This window comes from Penicillium robsamsonii (genome assembly GCF_028829455.1).
Source record: "Penicillium robsamsonii strain IBT 29466 chromosome Unknown utg000001l_segment0_segment0, whole genome shotgun sequence".
Lineage (NCBI taxonomy): Eukaryota > Fungi > Ascomycota > Eurotiomycetes > Eurotiales > Aspergillaceae > Penicillium > Penicillium robsamsonii.
In genome coordinates, this window is record NW_026643219.1 from 1,298,912 (window position 1) to 1,313,831 (window position 14,920).

The following is a 14,920-nucleotide window of genomic DNA, read 5'->3' on the forward strand; positions in this document are numbered from 1 at the left end:
CTGTACAAATTGTTGGGATCAATAGACTCAACGGAACCACCTAGAAATGTAAATCTATAATCTATCATAAGCTCCCATCTAAACAAAAATGATAAGCATCACATCATCTCCAGCTTCTTGATATTCTTTTTAGGGATTCTCCACCTGCCTAGCCTCCAGCCCACCCTTCTCGGCATCATTGACATGCGCCAGAATCTCCGCCTGGCAAGGCAACTCCCGTGCAACGCGAACAGTATCGAAGACAGACTTCGACTGAACAAAAATATCATCGATCTCTTCCAGTGTACGGCCCTTCGTCTCAGGGCAGAATAAGTAGAAACACACACAAGCAAAGGCACTAATGCACGTGTAGACAATGTAATACCGCCATTGAATAGTAGCGAACCCGACTGGGCTCACCTCTGCCAACACGAAGTTAAAGAGCCAATTTGATGCAGCCGACATAGCAGTAACCTTAGCACGGGTGCGTAGCGGTGCGATCTCCGCAGCGTACATGAATGGGACAAGGAAAAGTCCAATAGGGAAGCAGAAAAGCGCTACAAAGTAGAACAGGAGTGATGCGCCAGCAGCGGAATGATTTCCAAGGTTGCTTGATAGCCCGGCCAGACAGGCCTGGGCAATGGTCATACCGGCAGTGGCAGCAATAAGCAGTGGACGACGTCCGAGACGGTCAATTAGTAGAACGGCCAGGCCGGCAGCCAAAAATTGCCAGATTTGCAGACATCCGGAGATGATTCGTGAGAGTGTACCTGAGTAACCCAGGTCGGACTCGAAGATAGTATCGGAATAGAAAGTGATGATGTTGACACCGGTCATCTGCGCCAGGATGTTCACACCAACAGCAATGACAGTACGATGCAGGTGGCGATTCTTCGTGGGCGCAAATGGCGAAGAGGATCCTGCCGATTCGGTGTTCTCGTCAATCGCAAGTGACTGTCGAATAATTTCCAGCTCCTGTAGGACATGCTCAGAGTCGACTGGCACATCTTCCATGCGGGCCAGCACTCCAGCTGCCTCCTCGAAACGTCCGACGCGTGCAAGCCAGCGAGGAGACTCGGGTAGGAGCATGATACACACCACAACAACGAGACCCAAAAAGGCCTTGAAATGCGATAGGAAAACGCCAGCTGACAGAGTTGTCACTGGCATAATAGAGACCGAACTCCAACCATGTTGCGAGAGCAACGCCGCCAATTGCAAACCATCCCTCTAGCAGCACCATTCGTCCACGGGCCTCTGCTCCAGATGACTCGGAGACATACATGGGGATTGTAGCGGTGAAGCCACCGACACCGAGACCTATTCTCTTACTGGTTAGCTTATTGTAAAATTGTAAATCCAATGATAGGTTGGGGATTTACCAGTAATGACTCTGCCAGCGATAAGCTGACCGAGTGAGAAGGGACTTGCTTGAATTGTTATACCAACTAGTGCTATGCAACCGGCAAGAAAGATGGTCTTGCGACGACCAAGTCTGTCACCTAGAAAGGCGCAGGAACCAGCACCTAGTGCACATCCAACTTCATAGATTGCGACCGTTGTGCCTTGTACTGGTCAGCAATGTTCTCATTCTCTAACTAAATTATTCGATTAGGTACCTTGAATTGTAGAGTTGTGGGCTTTCTCACTACCGCTAGTATGCACGGTGTCGATTTGAGGGAAGACGGCGATGAAAGAGCCTAGTGTCAACAGTCCATTGGCCACTGCCTGATCGTAACCCTGTAGTATGAATCCGACAGCACCAACGAGGCCAATAACGAGGTTCAATGATTTGCCTTTGAGGGGGGCCATGTTCACTCTATAGGCTTCTAATATAGGGTTTCGGGTCAGCTTTCAAAAGCTTTTCTCGCTTGATTTTGAGGGAGAGAACATCGAAATTAAAGGCTTCAGAGGTATTGTAACAGCCCTTCCCCCCCACTAAATCCTAAAGCGAGGGGCCCCAGACTGTACACTATTTGGGTTAGACCTAAGAACAAGCTTACCAAGCTTCGGAGGTTCACCGAACGGGCCAATCGGCTCCCCAGATTCGATGGCAAGTAGAGCTTAGGCTGTGCTAGCTCTATCTAGTCCGCTTGTTGGCCGGCAAATAGGATACTCCGAAATATCTTCGGTGAATTCCGATGCATTTATTGGATATATTATGTATCCATTTCGCTGTGACTTCTATTAATGCAGTTCCACTCCTCTTAGTTCTTACTGTGAAGATGAGGCGAGGATAGCGGTGTAGGGGCCCCTTCCAACTCACGCTTATCTATTGTATCCATTTTCGTCCCTCTGGCTGTTGTTAATGGTCGACATGACGCAAGTTGCCTGATTCAGTTCTAACACTCTTGATAAGAGCCCTGTGAAACATACGGAACATCCTTGACCTCCATAACATCGTCACGTCATCGTTGCGGTCAGCTTCAAGGCGATATGTTATCTACAATAACTAGGAAAATCAATGAGCATCACAAAGGTGATCAGGTGCTGATCAGAACAACCCCTCGAGATTCCCACTGCTTCCTCTATTCCAGAAAGCCTCCGACTTTTGGTGCTTATCAGAATAACATTGTCCCCGAGATCGCCGACTAGATGCAGATCTTTACCTAAACCGAAATATACACCACCAGGTCATGCAGATCATAAAGTCATATATCATTTGTTACGCTATGAAGGTGGCGAAAGAGAAAACACCGACTTCACTCTCCGAAAAACCTCCGTCTTCAACGCCCGATACTCACTATCCGTCCGCAGAACAGCATCACGATTCTCAATTGCCCGACGAAGAAGATAGGCCAGACACTCACCCATACCTCCCCAAGTGGAACATTTATAAACTTCTGGTGTTCCATCGCCATCATTCATCTGAAGCAACGAAAAGCTAACCTCATCAGACATACCATGGAGTTGCGCAAAACGCACAGGCACGGTGGGCAAACCAGACATGACACGGTACTTATGGAGCTGGTGGGCAGCCACCACGCTCTCTTTGTTGTGACTGGCCAGGAAGAGATTCACCGAGGGGAAGTCGCGGCTGCCCTTGTCTCCAAACTCTCCAATGTTTTTTCTGAGCGCCCCCTGGGCAAGCATATTATATGCGTTGTCGGTGTCTTCCTTCGTGTCGTGGATTAGGGACCGTTCATCCGTGGCCATATATGCGCCTCTCACGAGCTTGAGGCCGAGAGTGAATCCATCTTCTTTTGCCGTAGTGAGATCATTGGCCAGTGTCACTGGTGTGCTTTTGAGGTAGGCCTGGTAGGTATTGTAGATAGTAGCATAACCGTCGCGGTTGTATTTGCGCATAAGTTCCACCGCGACCCGTGAGATACCTTTTTGGAAATGCTGAGACTCGGCATCGACGAGGATGCGAACCTTTCGGTCCTTGGCCGTGGTGCAGACCTCATGGAGCGCATCCATCATCTGCTGCGGGGGTAACTCTCCAGCGGCAAAAGCCTCGGTGACTTTGACGCCAGCTCCTGTCAACCTTGTAAATGGTCAGTTGTTACTCCCTGAAATGGTGGGCTCCGAGTAACCTACTTGACTGCGAGGTAGTCTTCTGCCTCTGTCATGTAGATGGTCTCAACTGTTCCTTCCCGCCAAGCTTCGATGCTGGGACATTGATAGACCGAGGCATTGGTGGACACATCCCCGTGCTCGCTTTCCAAAGCAGCAACTCCCTGTCCATGCTGAGCCTGAGTACTATGATCAAATACCGTCTCAGCAGCATATGTCAAAATCATACCGCGGAAGCCCATGTCTTTCATTTCCCGGATAGTGGATCTGCATTCTGCCCCATTCTCTCCGGCACAGAATTGATTGTAGAACGTTTTCTTCAATATCCCATGCAGAATAGGATTCCGATCCACATCAAGTAGCCAGATCCTGTTAGGTTTGGAAAGGAAGGACAACAGCGAAAGCGCTGGAATGAGGAGGAATCTCTTCGACGATATGGTAGAGACCAGCAGAGATCTGAGCAAGACACGCGTGGGTAAAACGGAGAGAGGTGGTAGTAAGGAGCTTGCAGCAGCCTTCACTTGCGCGTGTGCCTGCAATGTTGAGGTAAATCGTGAGGTATTCACATTACTCGTTGGCCGAGTGCATCGCGCAAAAGCGGTTAAAGGCCTTCCAGGAAGTAATGTACCCATTTCTTTTGGATTATGATTTCGAATTTCTGTTCATGTCAACTCAGGCGAAGGGATCGGCTCCTTTATCCTTCAATGCTGTCCCCATCGTACAGAGCCAGATAGCATCTCGGACAACCGCCCGGTGCGTTTGATAACTGATGAAACCACCATGCGGGGTGGTTATCGTTGCTGCTCAATATCTCCACAAAGAGTAATGGAACCCGGCAAACCTATTTGGAGCACTGGTCCTATTGGCAATCCAGATAATCTGTTCGTGGGATGCCTGTACGGGAGACTCGCCGGTGGCGGGGTTGCTCGCCCATGTTATTAACGGTAAGCCTACCGACAACGCCTATTTAGTTTTTTATCAAATGACACAAAGATAGACTGAAGTGTGTGTTGTCCGGTGGTTATACATGATACTGTGTGGGTTGCTGATATCTTTCAGGCATGATGGAAAGGTTTATGTACAATCTTCACTGCATCCTTTGGGGATATCTCATGAAAGGACAGATTATCGCTACCACACGAGATGTATAATGTAAAAGACCGTATAATAGAACAGAGATTATGACTAGAGCGCATACTTTCTCGCTTCAACAGCGGCATACTTAGTAGCCGTAACCAGCGGTCTTCAAGAATCTCGAAAATATCCTTATACCAGCCATCTTCTATAGACAAAAGAGGATCATCATCTCACAAGATACAAGACAGAAACTCTCCTTTAAGAAGCCTACAGCGAATGAATGCACCTCCTAACCTTCCTTACGCTTGCCGAGCCAGGCCCAACAATACGGCTCAAAGTCCTCGGCGCGCAGTGGGTGTTCTTCAGCGGATTTCCCCTCGCATATCTCATCTCGCCTCAGATATGCCATGGCTTTGTGGGATATCTAAAAGAAGAAGAAGCTGTGATTACATACTCGAAGACAATCAATGACCCCGAGAATGGTCAGCCTGGATGGGAGAGCTTGCAGGCCCCCCGAGATGGCAATTAAGCACTGGCAGATGCTGGGGGACCAGCGCTGTATGCATTCACTGCTGCTGCATGTGCGTGCTGATGAGGCTAAACATCGTGATGTCAACCATGCTTTGGGGAATTTGGATCAGAGTATAGATCCGGATCCTTTTGCGGCGGGAGTTAGGGTTCAGGTTCAATATGTTGCTCGTTCGGCTGGGGTTGCGTCAAATGCAGGAAAATAGTAAGGAAACCTGATTGAGGACCGAGTCTCTGGTTTTGGTTACCTGACATTCATCAATGGTCTATCACAGAATGGTTTTGTATATGAAGAAGCCCTAGACTTCGACCATATTAGATATTAAACATACGAATCTACTTACGTGAGACACTAGGTATCATTAGTAAAGCTTTGTTTATCTGCAAAGGCGTAAACCAAGCCCAATTTTTGCCAATGATGCATAATACCCAACTATTGCATGTGCTTAAAGGCAATGTTCAACAAAGACGGGTGAGCTGCCGAGGCTAGTCGGGAGGTGGTCCCGAGGCCTAGACATACAACTGGTCGGCATTGGGTGTACAGAGTTCTTACTGAGAATCAATTATCCATTCCATTGTCTGTTTGACTGGTTTTGGGTCAAGTTACGAGGGCATTTAGTAGCGGTGTGGGTTTGGTTCATCTAGCCAAATACGCAACTTCGCTAGACGATCAGTAGGAAAGATCTCACATAAATTAAAGATCCTACTCACTTTAAATAGACTAAGAGCGTCCGGAAGAAAGGAAGATAGCTGAATGATGTCCAAGAAATACCATTTGTTTGGGAGAGAAAAGAGTAGAGATATTGTAAGTACATGCAAGAGAATGCCACACCAGAAACGAGAGGCCTGGTAATCCTAGCCATGTAGAGATACATAGCTATGATTTTTGGAGTGGCCGAAGAAAACTGCCATGGTCTGGACGCATCTGCATTATGAGCTGGAGCCTAATTAGGCGACAATAAAGTTGCCTATGGAGATTCCACGTGCCTTTGCTCGAGTATGTCTTTCCATTGAGTCTGTAAATTTGGCATCGGCGGGTCTACGCATGTTACGGTGCCTGGAGGGCTTCGATGCGCGGACCGGTCAGATGAATCCGGTTCGAATCTGCGCCAAGCTTCATTTTGGGCATCCATACCGGGTGAGGTTGGGTCCGGAAGTTGGTGCGAGAGCCGTGGTGGCAGAGCGGTTTCAGTGATCAGCCATTGTCAAACAAAGGATAGGCTACCACGCTGCTAGTTTGATGAAATTCGTGTTCATTGCCGGTCAACGACTGTCAGAGTAATCGAGACCATGACAGCGATGACAGATCGCTGACAGATCGCAAGAGATGATATCAATTTCGAATGTAGGGCCATCAGAGGGGGGGGACTAATAACTTTGCGCCGATACCGCCGCAGGCTGGGATTCGTTAGCGATTCGTTCAAGATACGGGGTGCAGTATCTGCGTAATTTGCAAGAACAACGCTCGGCAGTGTTGCACGATGCAGCAATGATCACATGGGGGAAAATCCAATAGCAAAGGGGGGTTCCTTACGGGGCTGTTCAGCATGCTGTTGCGCTTGTTTCGGCCCTTCTTGATGTGATTCTTCAGGGCAGTCGAGTCCAAGGGTTTGAGAAGTTCGAAGCTGCAAAGGAGTTCGCCGGAGACTGACATAATAGCGCCCCAGTTATCGAACTCGCCGCAATACTGTAAATGGTCAGTAGGAGTCTGGGTGAAAGACAGTAGAAGACAACTTACGTTGGGTGCAGAAAACACAGTCACCAGAATGCGATCCTGGTAGAATTCATATCCATCCTCAACCACCATGTGGGCGCGGCAAACCAGGTCAAAGTCGTGACGCTGCAAAAAGTCCATGATCACCTTCTTTCCGAAGCAGTAGCTGACGCCACGCTCGTTTGGTTCCCAATCTTCCTCCATGTCTGCCGGGTCACTCCACAGGAGGTCGTTCAACAAGCCATAGTCCGGCACGTCAGTGGGGCGAGCGATGCCGCGAATGTCATCCATATGAGAAAGACTAGGAGAGAGACCACCGTGAACACAGAAGATTTTACCGGCCACAATCGCAGCAATCGGGAGAGTATTGAAGGTATCGATAAAGGTCTTCCAAACCTTGATGTTGCAACGACGCTTGCACTCATCATAGAACCCATAAACACGGGTAACGTTGGCACATTCATGGTTTCCTCGAAGTAGGAAGAAGTTCTCCGGGTATTTGAGTTTATAGCACATCAGCAGAAGGATTGTCTCCAGACTCTGCTTGCCTCGGTCGACATAGTCACCCAGGAAAAGGTAGTTCGAAGCAGGAGGGAATCCACACATCTCGAATAGTCGAATGAGGTCAGTGTATTGGCCGTGGACATCACCGACAATCTTCACGGGAGCCGACAGCTCCAGCAGAGCAGGCTGCGATAGGAAGAGCTCGCGAGCGGCGGTGCAGATGGCGGTAATCTCCGCATTCTTCAGGCAGACTGTTTTGGTAACCTTACTGGAATAACCAGCATCTAGGAGTCGCGAAATCATGTCGTCCAAATCAATGGATTTCAAAGCACCCATACCCATACCGGGAGATCCTGAAGTCTCCAGGGGGCGTTCAAAATGAAATCCAGAATGGGATTCAGTTGATTCTCTCGCTTCATCAGAATTGATTCACCCACGACCGCGGAGGCCCCGGTTGGGGGGCCACCAGTGGGAGGGTTATCTGATACATGGTCGACTTCGCCGCTCTCTTTCATCGCGTCCACATCCTTGTGGCCTCGTTGCAAACTGGTGGAAAGCGAGGGAGATGGTGGGGGTTGGGGGGAGCCGGGTCGCGAAGCGGTCTCGGAACCAGGCGACTGAGGGAGGCCGGCATTGGAGCCAGGGCGACTTCCGACTGACTTAAGGGATCCAGCATCGGATTTGTCGGTCTGACTCTCAGTCCGGGAGAGAGCAGTGGTGGAGCCCCGAGGGCTATCGGAGCTGCGAGCACCAGGGATTTTCGATCGGATCGAGCCGCGGAACGAGCGGAGAGACTCCTTGGTGTCGGTCTTGGAAAACGAAGGGTAGGACTGCAGAGTGTCGCCCGAGGCGTTGCTCTTGGAATGCGACTGACCCATCACTAAAAGGCTCGGGTAACTGCCAAGCTTGAGTTGAGATGATCGCACGAACGATGGAAGTTCAAACTGTTATGCCGAGAAACCCCTGTTGTGTTGCTGGAATGTGTTGGCCCGAGCTTCTGCAATATTACAAAAAGCTTGAAGAGTCTGTGCGAAGAATGCGCAGTGGTTTGTGTGGGTATTGATTAACACTAATCCACCTGGTCGAGACCTTGAGTGAACACACGGGCGGAGGCAAGTGCGAGACGTGAGCACAGTTACAAGGCGAACAGGCGAGGCAGCGAGGTCAAAGTGAGGATGTAGAAAGCCAGGGGCTTTGTGTTTGATGCAGAAGGGTTTTCGAATGGCGAGAAGCTAAAGATAAAAAGCGGAAAGCTCCAAGGTGAGAAGCTGAAGCTCTACAGAAAGTTAGCCTCTTGCACGAGACAATGCAGGTGCGGGATTGCAGGGCTAACTCCGCAGAAACTCAGGTGGCATGTGGAAGTGAGAAAGGAATTAAAAAAATGAAGCAAGGGAGGTCCTTGGAACAGGACTGGGAATGGTGGGTTTGCGGGTGGAGGAATGCGTCATTATGTACGAGGTGTTTAAACGGGGTGGTACTCCCACATAATAGGCCGCAGGCGGAGACCCCGGGGGAAACAATTTACCTCAAAAAGAATCCAATGGGGAATATCAAAAGGGCAGCAAGGATGAAAACAAGAAAAGAGAGAGGGGAAGAGGAAAGTTGGAAGTCAAGATTTAAGGTCAGAACTTGAAAGGTAGGCAAAAGTACTCCGCCACCGCTAATACAGCGAAATGGTACTTGACGGGTACAAAGTGGCTGCTTCTGTTTCTTGGGCCCGGTCTCGATCGGGGATATGGATGAGGTCAGCCGGATTATCTCTCAGACCGAGCTATAACTACAGATAGTTGCCTGATCGAGAGTCTGGACTCTCATCTTTATAGGATTTATAGTGAATATTCATCAGCTTGGTTCAAAAGGTTATTTTTATTTCTGATTTCTTTTTCGTTTTAAAAACTATTACGCATTTAAATACAGATATCTCCATTGAACGCCTGTACACACACGTATATCTCTCTCTATAGCTTCACACTACAATTTTCTTAAGAAATATCTTCTTTGTCTGTGTTTTTTAATACTGTAGAGCCCTGAATTTCTCTCCGATATACTTCATAATCTAGGTAAAGCCTGGTCATCTTTAACCCCCACTATTAGCGCTTGATAAGCGATGGTGGTCTCCTTACAACGCACATGTATTTACATTTGAATCTGGGCCACCTGAAGAGGCCATCACAAATGAATTTACAGAGCCAGTCGGAAACTAAGAAATATTTTTTCCGATCCTACCCGATTATTCGCAAGGGAATCTATACAGAGCTTGGACCCCGCCATCTGGGGCACGTCTCCTATGAGAAGCGATAGAGATAAAAGTGCAGCACCCACTCGACTCAAGGATTCGACAACACGTTCGGAACCATAATGATACATCACAAAGTTATATGTTGCTGCGTGGTAGAGCGTAAGCCTCCTGCAAATACTTCCAACAAGGGAAGGCGGTTACAGAATAGTAGAGGCCATTCAGCAACAAGATACACCCTGGCCCCATGATCTGATCGTAGCGGAAGCAGACAGGAGCCACAGATAGTATTAGTTCTGCACGAAAGCAACCACGCTGCATGCCAAGGGATAGGTGTGGCGGAGACACCGCTTTTTTGCCCCTCCATTCACCCCTTCCTAGCTGGAAGCCTGCCACAAATCATCTCCCTTTCTCGCTTGACAGCATGCCTGTCGATCAAGCTACCTTAGGCGCTGCGATGCAGCTGCTGTGATCCCGGTACCACGTTGTTGAAGGAGCAGCGAGCGCCGCTGCAAGAAAGCCTCGTCTTGGCAGCCCCAGGTCCAACTCAACTCCTGGTGGAAAAGCAGGGACCAGGTAATTGTGGGCGCAGGGCAGAAACTGGGCCTTTCCTGCTGCATATCGCGTGGGTGGGTGCAATACGTGATTGCCACTGCTTGGTACTGCGGGGCAGCAGAGCTAGCCTTATTATTCGAGAATAGAGTAGAGAACGATCCCCAGGTGGGAAAATGAAGGTCTCGTGGATACGAGCCCGAGTTGAAACCCGATCGAGGCTTACTCCAGCTCTATTTTCGTGATGTGTCGTCCTGGAATCACAATGAGGCCTATCAGCCGGTGTGTCATGTTCACTTTGACGGTGCTCTTTGCTTCCGACCCTTCTCCCCACGCCCTCTCCTTGTCTGCGGCAGCTTGTACGGCAGATGTGGTGGGCATACGATATTCAAAGGAGTTGGCGAGAATGATGTTTCGGTCCTATCGAGAGTTTTCGATCAGTACCGCTGTATGCGTAGTTCATAGCTGAATGCTTACCGCGTCGGTACACTTAAAAAGCCCGACAAACATGCGAGTATCTGTGGTATGGATCCGCAGTGTGCGACCCAAAAGCCCTTCCAAGTACTGAACAGACTGATCGTGATCCATTGTGGTTGGTGGGTTGTTCGTGTCAGCAGGCAAAGAACCTCCAATGTGCGGGGGAGTTGAAGTCTGAGGGTAGCCGAGCTGAAAATGATTCCGAGGTAGGAAGGACAGTGTTAGATTATTCGGAGGCTTGGTAGAGTTAAGTGATTTCTCTTGTGGTTTGAGATTCCTCTGGCCTTGTCATTCAATTGGAGGGACGACGTGGGGTGGGCAAACAATTTCATTGCCTGAGGCCACATTGGGCTAATGGAGCGGGTCCATAACAGCCATCACGCCAAAATCTATGGACAATGTGGAAAGAGCTATAAAGTGTCTAAACAGCGAAAAGTCAGTGTGCTTAAAATAAGCTACCAGCCTTATTCTATACGTATATTTATGTATATCTAGTACTATATCGAGCTGGTTACCATTATAGGCAAGTGATCACAATACCCCAATATCGCTACATAGGGCCGGATCAATGATGACGCACTCTTGCCCAGTCTGCAAATCAAGTCGGAAGTCACTGGAACATTGAATTAAGCTCGGCATCAGGCGATGTATGGGAATGTTCATTATAAGTCAAAACCTTGGGGGCTCAAGTATTCCCAGGCTTCCAAAAACGCCAAAGACCAAAAATATCCCCTGTTCCTTTCGAGAAAGGAAGAAAAGCAAGGAAATATAATTATCCAGTAACACCTTGCCCAAATAGCCCAATAGGTATCACGAAATAGATAGAACGGAGATGATAGCCTCTCCAGATATAAACAACCAGCGCGCAATGATAGAAGGACTCGCACAACCAGATTACATCCAGGCCATTCCTCCTACCCATTTCTTGGGCGCCTGAACCAATCCATCACTACCACTTGTGCTATCCATGTCCATATCCATATCCACATCAGCACCCATCTGATTGGATCCGGGGCTGTTGCTCTCGCTCGAACTGTCTCCGGAGCTCATATGATTAAACGCTTGTCGACGCAGGAGATCATCCTGAGTGAGGGCGGTCTCATTGGCACGAGGTGCAAGTGCTTGACGGGATGGTCGGAAAGACGATGATTGCTGCGGTGTTTGCTGGAAGAATCGGTGTAATGTTTGCTGTCGGGGGTCAACGGCTTCTGGTATTTCGAGGGTCGGCTCCGAGTCCATTGTATCCATATCGGTAGCATGTGCAGACTCCTGCTGCTTTTGGGCAGAGAAGATCCATCTTAGGGTGTTCTCTGCTAGCTGTCAGCGAGGTTGAACGTCGATGTGATCAAGGGAGAGTGCCCCAAGGGCGAGGCCAGGCACTTACCGTAAATCACTTGGTCACTGGGACGATCGTCTCTGAAGCGCTTTCGCGTCCGACTGTGGAGATGTGTGCTCCCAGTTCCCATGCCCCATTCATTGGGGGCCGGAACTGATGGACTGGCTGGTAGAGCTGTGAACGAAGCTTTGCGCTTGAGCGACATTTTATAAATTTGGTATATAGGGATATGGATCTGTAGGGGGTGTGTAGATGTAATCGCGTATATAAAAAAAGTCGCTTGGGGGTAGTAATGACAAAAAAAGATAGGTGTGAGGAATTGAGACGGGGACCGATGCAAACACAGTCTGGGCGCGTCATCTCCGGGATTCGCGTTGCATTCCGTCGGGCTAAGCCAAAACGGGTAATATGGGTATCTGGGATGCTCACAACTTTCCACGAACTCTAGGAGCTCTTCATTTTCAGAAAAGAAGCAGACTACTTCTAATACCAATGAACCTACTCGAAGGGACAAAGATGCAATTGCTTAAGCAATAGAACTATCCTTAGTTGCGATTATTATTTCGGTATCCAAGACTACACTGCTTCCAGCATCAGATATACAGGCTTATGCAACGAACTCCTGATGACTGTTTCGTTTGACGTTTTTATAAACAGTTACTGCTTTCCATGCATTCGTCCCGTTAACTTGGTTTACTGGTGCTGTATGGTATAGGTACATGTACCTTTCGAGTGTCCAAATGGAAAGAAATGTAGAAATCACAATATGAAGTTGACTAGCAACTCACATAGGAAATATTTACCATCTTTCTCTGTATTTCCCAAGTAGAGAAAATCCAAATATATACCGAATGTATCCATGGATATCTCCTAATATCTTGAAGATGCCAATTGGCGTGCCTAGCGGGATCCCCACCACGCTCCCCCCACTTCTCTAGAGAGCTTCACCTTGTAGACAACCATTTCCCGAGTTCTCACATTCAACTTTGATGTTGACCCTTTTCAAACCCTACCATGCCATCTCGCCAGCCCTCTCACTCAGGATCATGGTACTCAGATAGTGCCCGAACCCTGGCCCGTCAGCTGGATGGCTGGCTGGCGCAGGTGCCAGACACGATAAAGAAGGTCGGCTCGCTGCCAACTCCAGGAGCCAGAGTGATCATCGCACCGTATGCCTGAGACCCTCATCATGCATATGACATTATCCAGAGCCAAACATACTAATCGAATAGGCATGCGGGTTATTCGTACTCGGGGCCTTGCGCAGCCTACGCATACAAGGCGCTGGATCTATCCAAAGCGTGGGCACATCTCCCGTTTCTTTTATGAAACCCCTCTAACATCACAAATAGGAAGAGAATCTTTATTCTGGGACCATCACACCATGTCTCGCTCGCAACACTGGCTCTTCCAACGCTAACTTCCTACCATACCCCTCTATCCGATGAACCCCTCCCACTAGACACCGAGCTGATTGCCCAGCTCCTCGAAACTAAGGCAACCAGAGAGAACGGGGCAAAGATCAGCTTCACAACTATGTCGCGTTCGGTCGATGAAGACGAGCACAGCATCGAGATGCACCTCCCCTACATCCACCGTTTGCTCCAGCTCCAATATCCAGATTGTCCAACCTCTGAATACCCACCTCTAGTCCCAATCATGGTCGGAAATACATCAGGCTCGACAGAGCAAGCATTTGGCGCCCTCCTAGCTCCCTACCTAGCGGACCCGGCAAACGCCTTTGTGATAAGTTCAGATTTCTGCCACTGGGGTCTCCGATTCCGCTACACATACTATATTCCACAGGCTCCCAGGCCAGGGCCACAACTCCCACTATCGGGTGATATACTTCCACAACCCGGTATGGATACAAGCAGCGTTGCCCAGGCCTTTGAGATGGCTTCAACTGGTCACTCCTTGCGGCAGCGCGATCGCATCTCAAGTCGTGGACCTGCCATTCACGAGAGTATCTCAGCATTTGACATAGCTACCATGGCTGCTATCACGACTGGATCTTCAAAGTCTTTCCTCGACATTATTGAACGCACGGGTAACACAGTATGCGGACGCCATCCGATCGGGGTAATCATGGCCGCCCTGGAAATCGTCACAGCAAATCAAGCAGCCGAGCAGGAAGGACGCTTTTACTTCCTGCGATATGAGCGTAGCTCAGATGTAGAAGATATCGATGACAGCTCGGTGAGCTATGTATCTGCATTTGCTGTCCTTTGATATGGTCCATCACATGCCTTTTATGGCAGAGGCTCTTTCCTTTTAGCTCGGATAAGGGGGTTGGCTCCAGCAATGATCGCTAAAGTAAGCCCTGGAGGCTGGAATCAATGAATCATGAGTATCAAAGCCAGAAACTACTTAGGTTTGATTTGTTCAATATAACATTCAAGATCGCGTGTCCACTCGGAACCCTGGATACTTCTTCCTTTCGTTTGATGGACTGTAGCACTCACCTATATCCCTAGTTTAGACACATGGCAGGCTTTATTGCAGACACCCACCGCTGGGTCTATACCCCGATTGTCATCGGCTGACATTCGGTAGATATCTGTGGGATACCTGGAGCAGGGAATTCTTGAGACTTTCCTCTTTGCACTCACCAGTAGAAGATAGGAAGATCCTAGGTTAACAATAAATGGTCCGACAGACTCGCCTTAAAGTTTTAAGTGAGGTCTTGAAACATATTGACGACGAGGCACCCCACAGTCGATGGTTGAGTTTGGGGATACACCGTGCACCTGCCTTATGAATAAATCTTTGATGTCTTAGATATAAGATGTTTCAAGATGAGATCTATCGGAAATACGTCAGTGCTCTAGTCAAGTTACGGAGTATTTCTTCACTGTTATCGAGAAAGGTCAAACGTGGAACACCTCAGGTCCCTTAATTTAGCCGCTGGGCTGTTGGAGGCGTTCTTCAGCCAATCCGGCAGCCCTGGAGTATCTGTAACTGTCAGCCTCTACCCCTTCCATTCTATTCCAACTAACCA

General features: G+C 48.8%; 7 protein-coding genes across 7 annotated transcripts; 2 read left to right on the plus strand and 5 right to left on the minus strand.

Moving 5' to 3' along the window:
• Positions 1 to 129: 129 nt before the first annotated feature.
• On the minus strand, positions 130 to 1,791 carry N7447_000531 (General substrate transporter; the record flags this gene model as incomplete). The annotated part of the gene is made up of 4 exons (XM_057224807.1): positions 130 to 1,127; positions 1,231 to 1,299; positions 1,362 to 1,544; positions 1,599 to 1,791. 4 exons carry the CDS (start codon positions 1,789 to 1,791, stop codon positions 130 to 132), a joined length of 1,443 nt encoding a protein of 480 aa, XP_057088823.1.
• An 858-nt stretch (positions 1,792 to 2,649) lies between these two features.
• On the minus strand, positions 2,650 to 4,127 carry N7447_000532 (Proline oxidase; the record flags this gene model as incomplete). Its single annotated transcript, XM_057224808.1, has 2 exons — positions 2,650 to 3,466; positions 3,520 to 4,127. 2 exons carry the CDS (start codon positions 4,125 to 4,127, stop codon positions 2,650 to 2,652), a joined length of 1,425 nt encoding a protein of 474 aa, XP_057088824.1.
• A 725-nt stretch (positions 4,128 to 4,852) lies between these two features.
• On the plus strand, positions 4,853 to 5,101 carry N7447_000533 (uncharacterized protein; the record flags this gene model as incomplete). The annotated part of the gene is made up of 1 exon (XM_057224809.1): positions 4,853 to 5,101. The coding sequence occupies one exon, from the start codon at positions 4,853 to 4,855 to the stop codon at positions 5,099 to 5,101; it is 249 nt and encodes an 82-aa protein (XP_057088825.1).
• Positions 5,102 to 6,468: 1,367 nt separating this feature from the next.
• phzA (putative serine/threonine protein phosphatase) lies at positions 6,469 to 8,196 on the minus strand (the record flags this gene model as incomplete). Its single annotated transcript, XM_057224810.1, has 4 exons — positions 6,469 to 6,498; positions 6,635 to 6,787; positions 6,839 to 7,678; positions 7,756 to 8,196. The coding sequence occupies 4 exons, from the start codon at positions 8,194 to 8,196 to the stop codon at positions 6,469 to 6,471; spliced, it is 1,464 nt and encodes a 487-aa protein (XP_057088826.1).
• Positions 8,197 to 10,328: 2,132 nt separating this feature from the next.
• N7447_000535 (LSM domain-containing protein) lies at positions 10,329 to 10,694 on the minus strand (the record flags this gene model as incomplete). The annotated part of the gene is made up of 2 exons (XM_057224811.1): positions 10,329 to 10,526; positions 10,584 to 10,694. The coding sequence occupies 2 exons, from the start codon at positions 10,692 to 10,694 to the stop codon at positions 10,329 to 10,331; spliced, it is 309 nt and encodes a 102-aa protein (XP_057088827.1).
• Positions 10,695 to 11,477: 783 nt separating this feature from the next.
• Positions 11,478 to 12,124, minus strand: N7447_000536 (uncharacterized protein; the record flags this gene model as incomplete). The annotated part of the gene is made up of 2 exons (XM_057224812.1): positions 11,478 to 11,893; positions 11,968 to 12,124. 2 exons carry the CDS (start codon positions 12,122 to 12,124, stop codon positions 11,478 to 11,480), a joined length of 573 nt encoding a protein of 190 aa, XP_057088828.1.
• An 809-nt stretch (positions 12,125 to 12,933) lies between these two features.
• On the plus strand, positions 12,934 to 14,151 carry N7447_000537 (protein MEMO1; the record flags this gene model as incomplete). The annotated part of the gene is made up of 3 exons (XM_057224813.1): positions 12,934 to 13,088; positions 13,152 to 13,220; positions 13,272 to 14,151. 3 exons carry the CDS (start codon positions 12,934 to 12,936, stop codon positions 14,149 to 14,151), a joined length of 1,104 nt encoding a protein of 367 aa, XP_057088829.1.
• Positions 14,152 to 14,920: the final 769 nt, after the last annotated feature.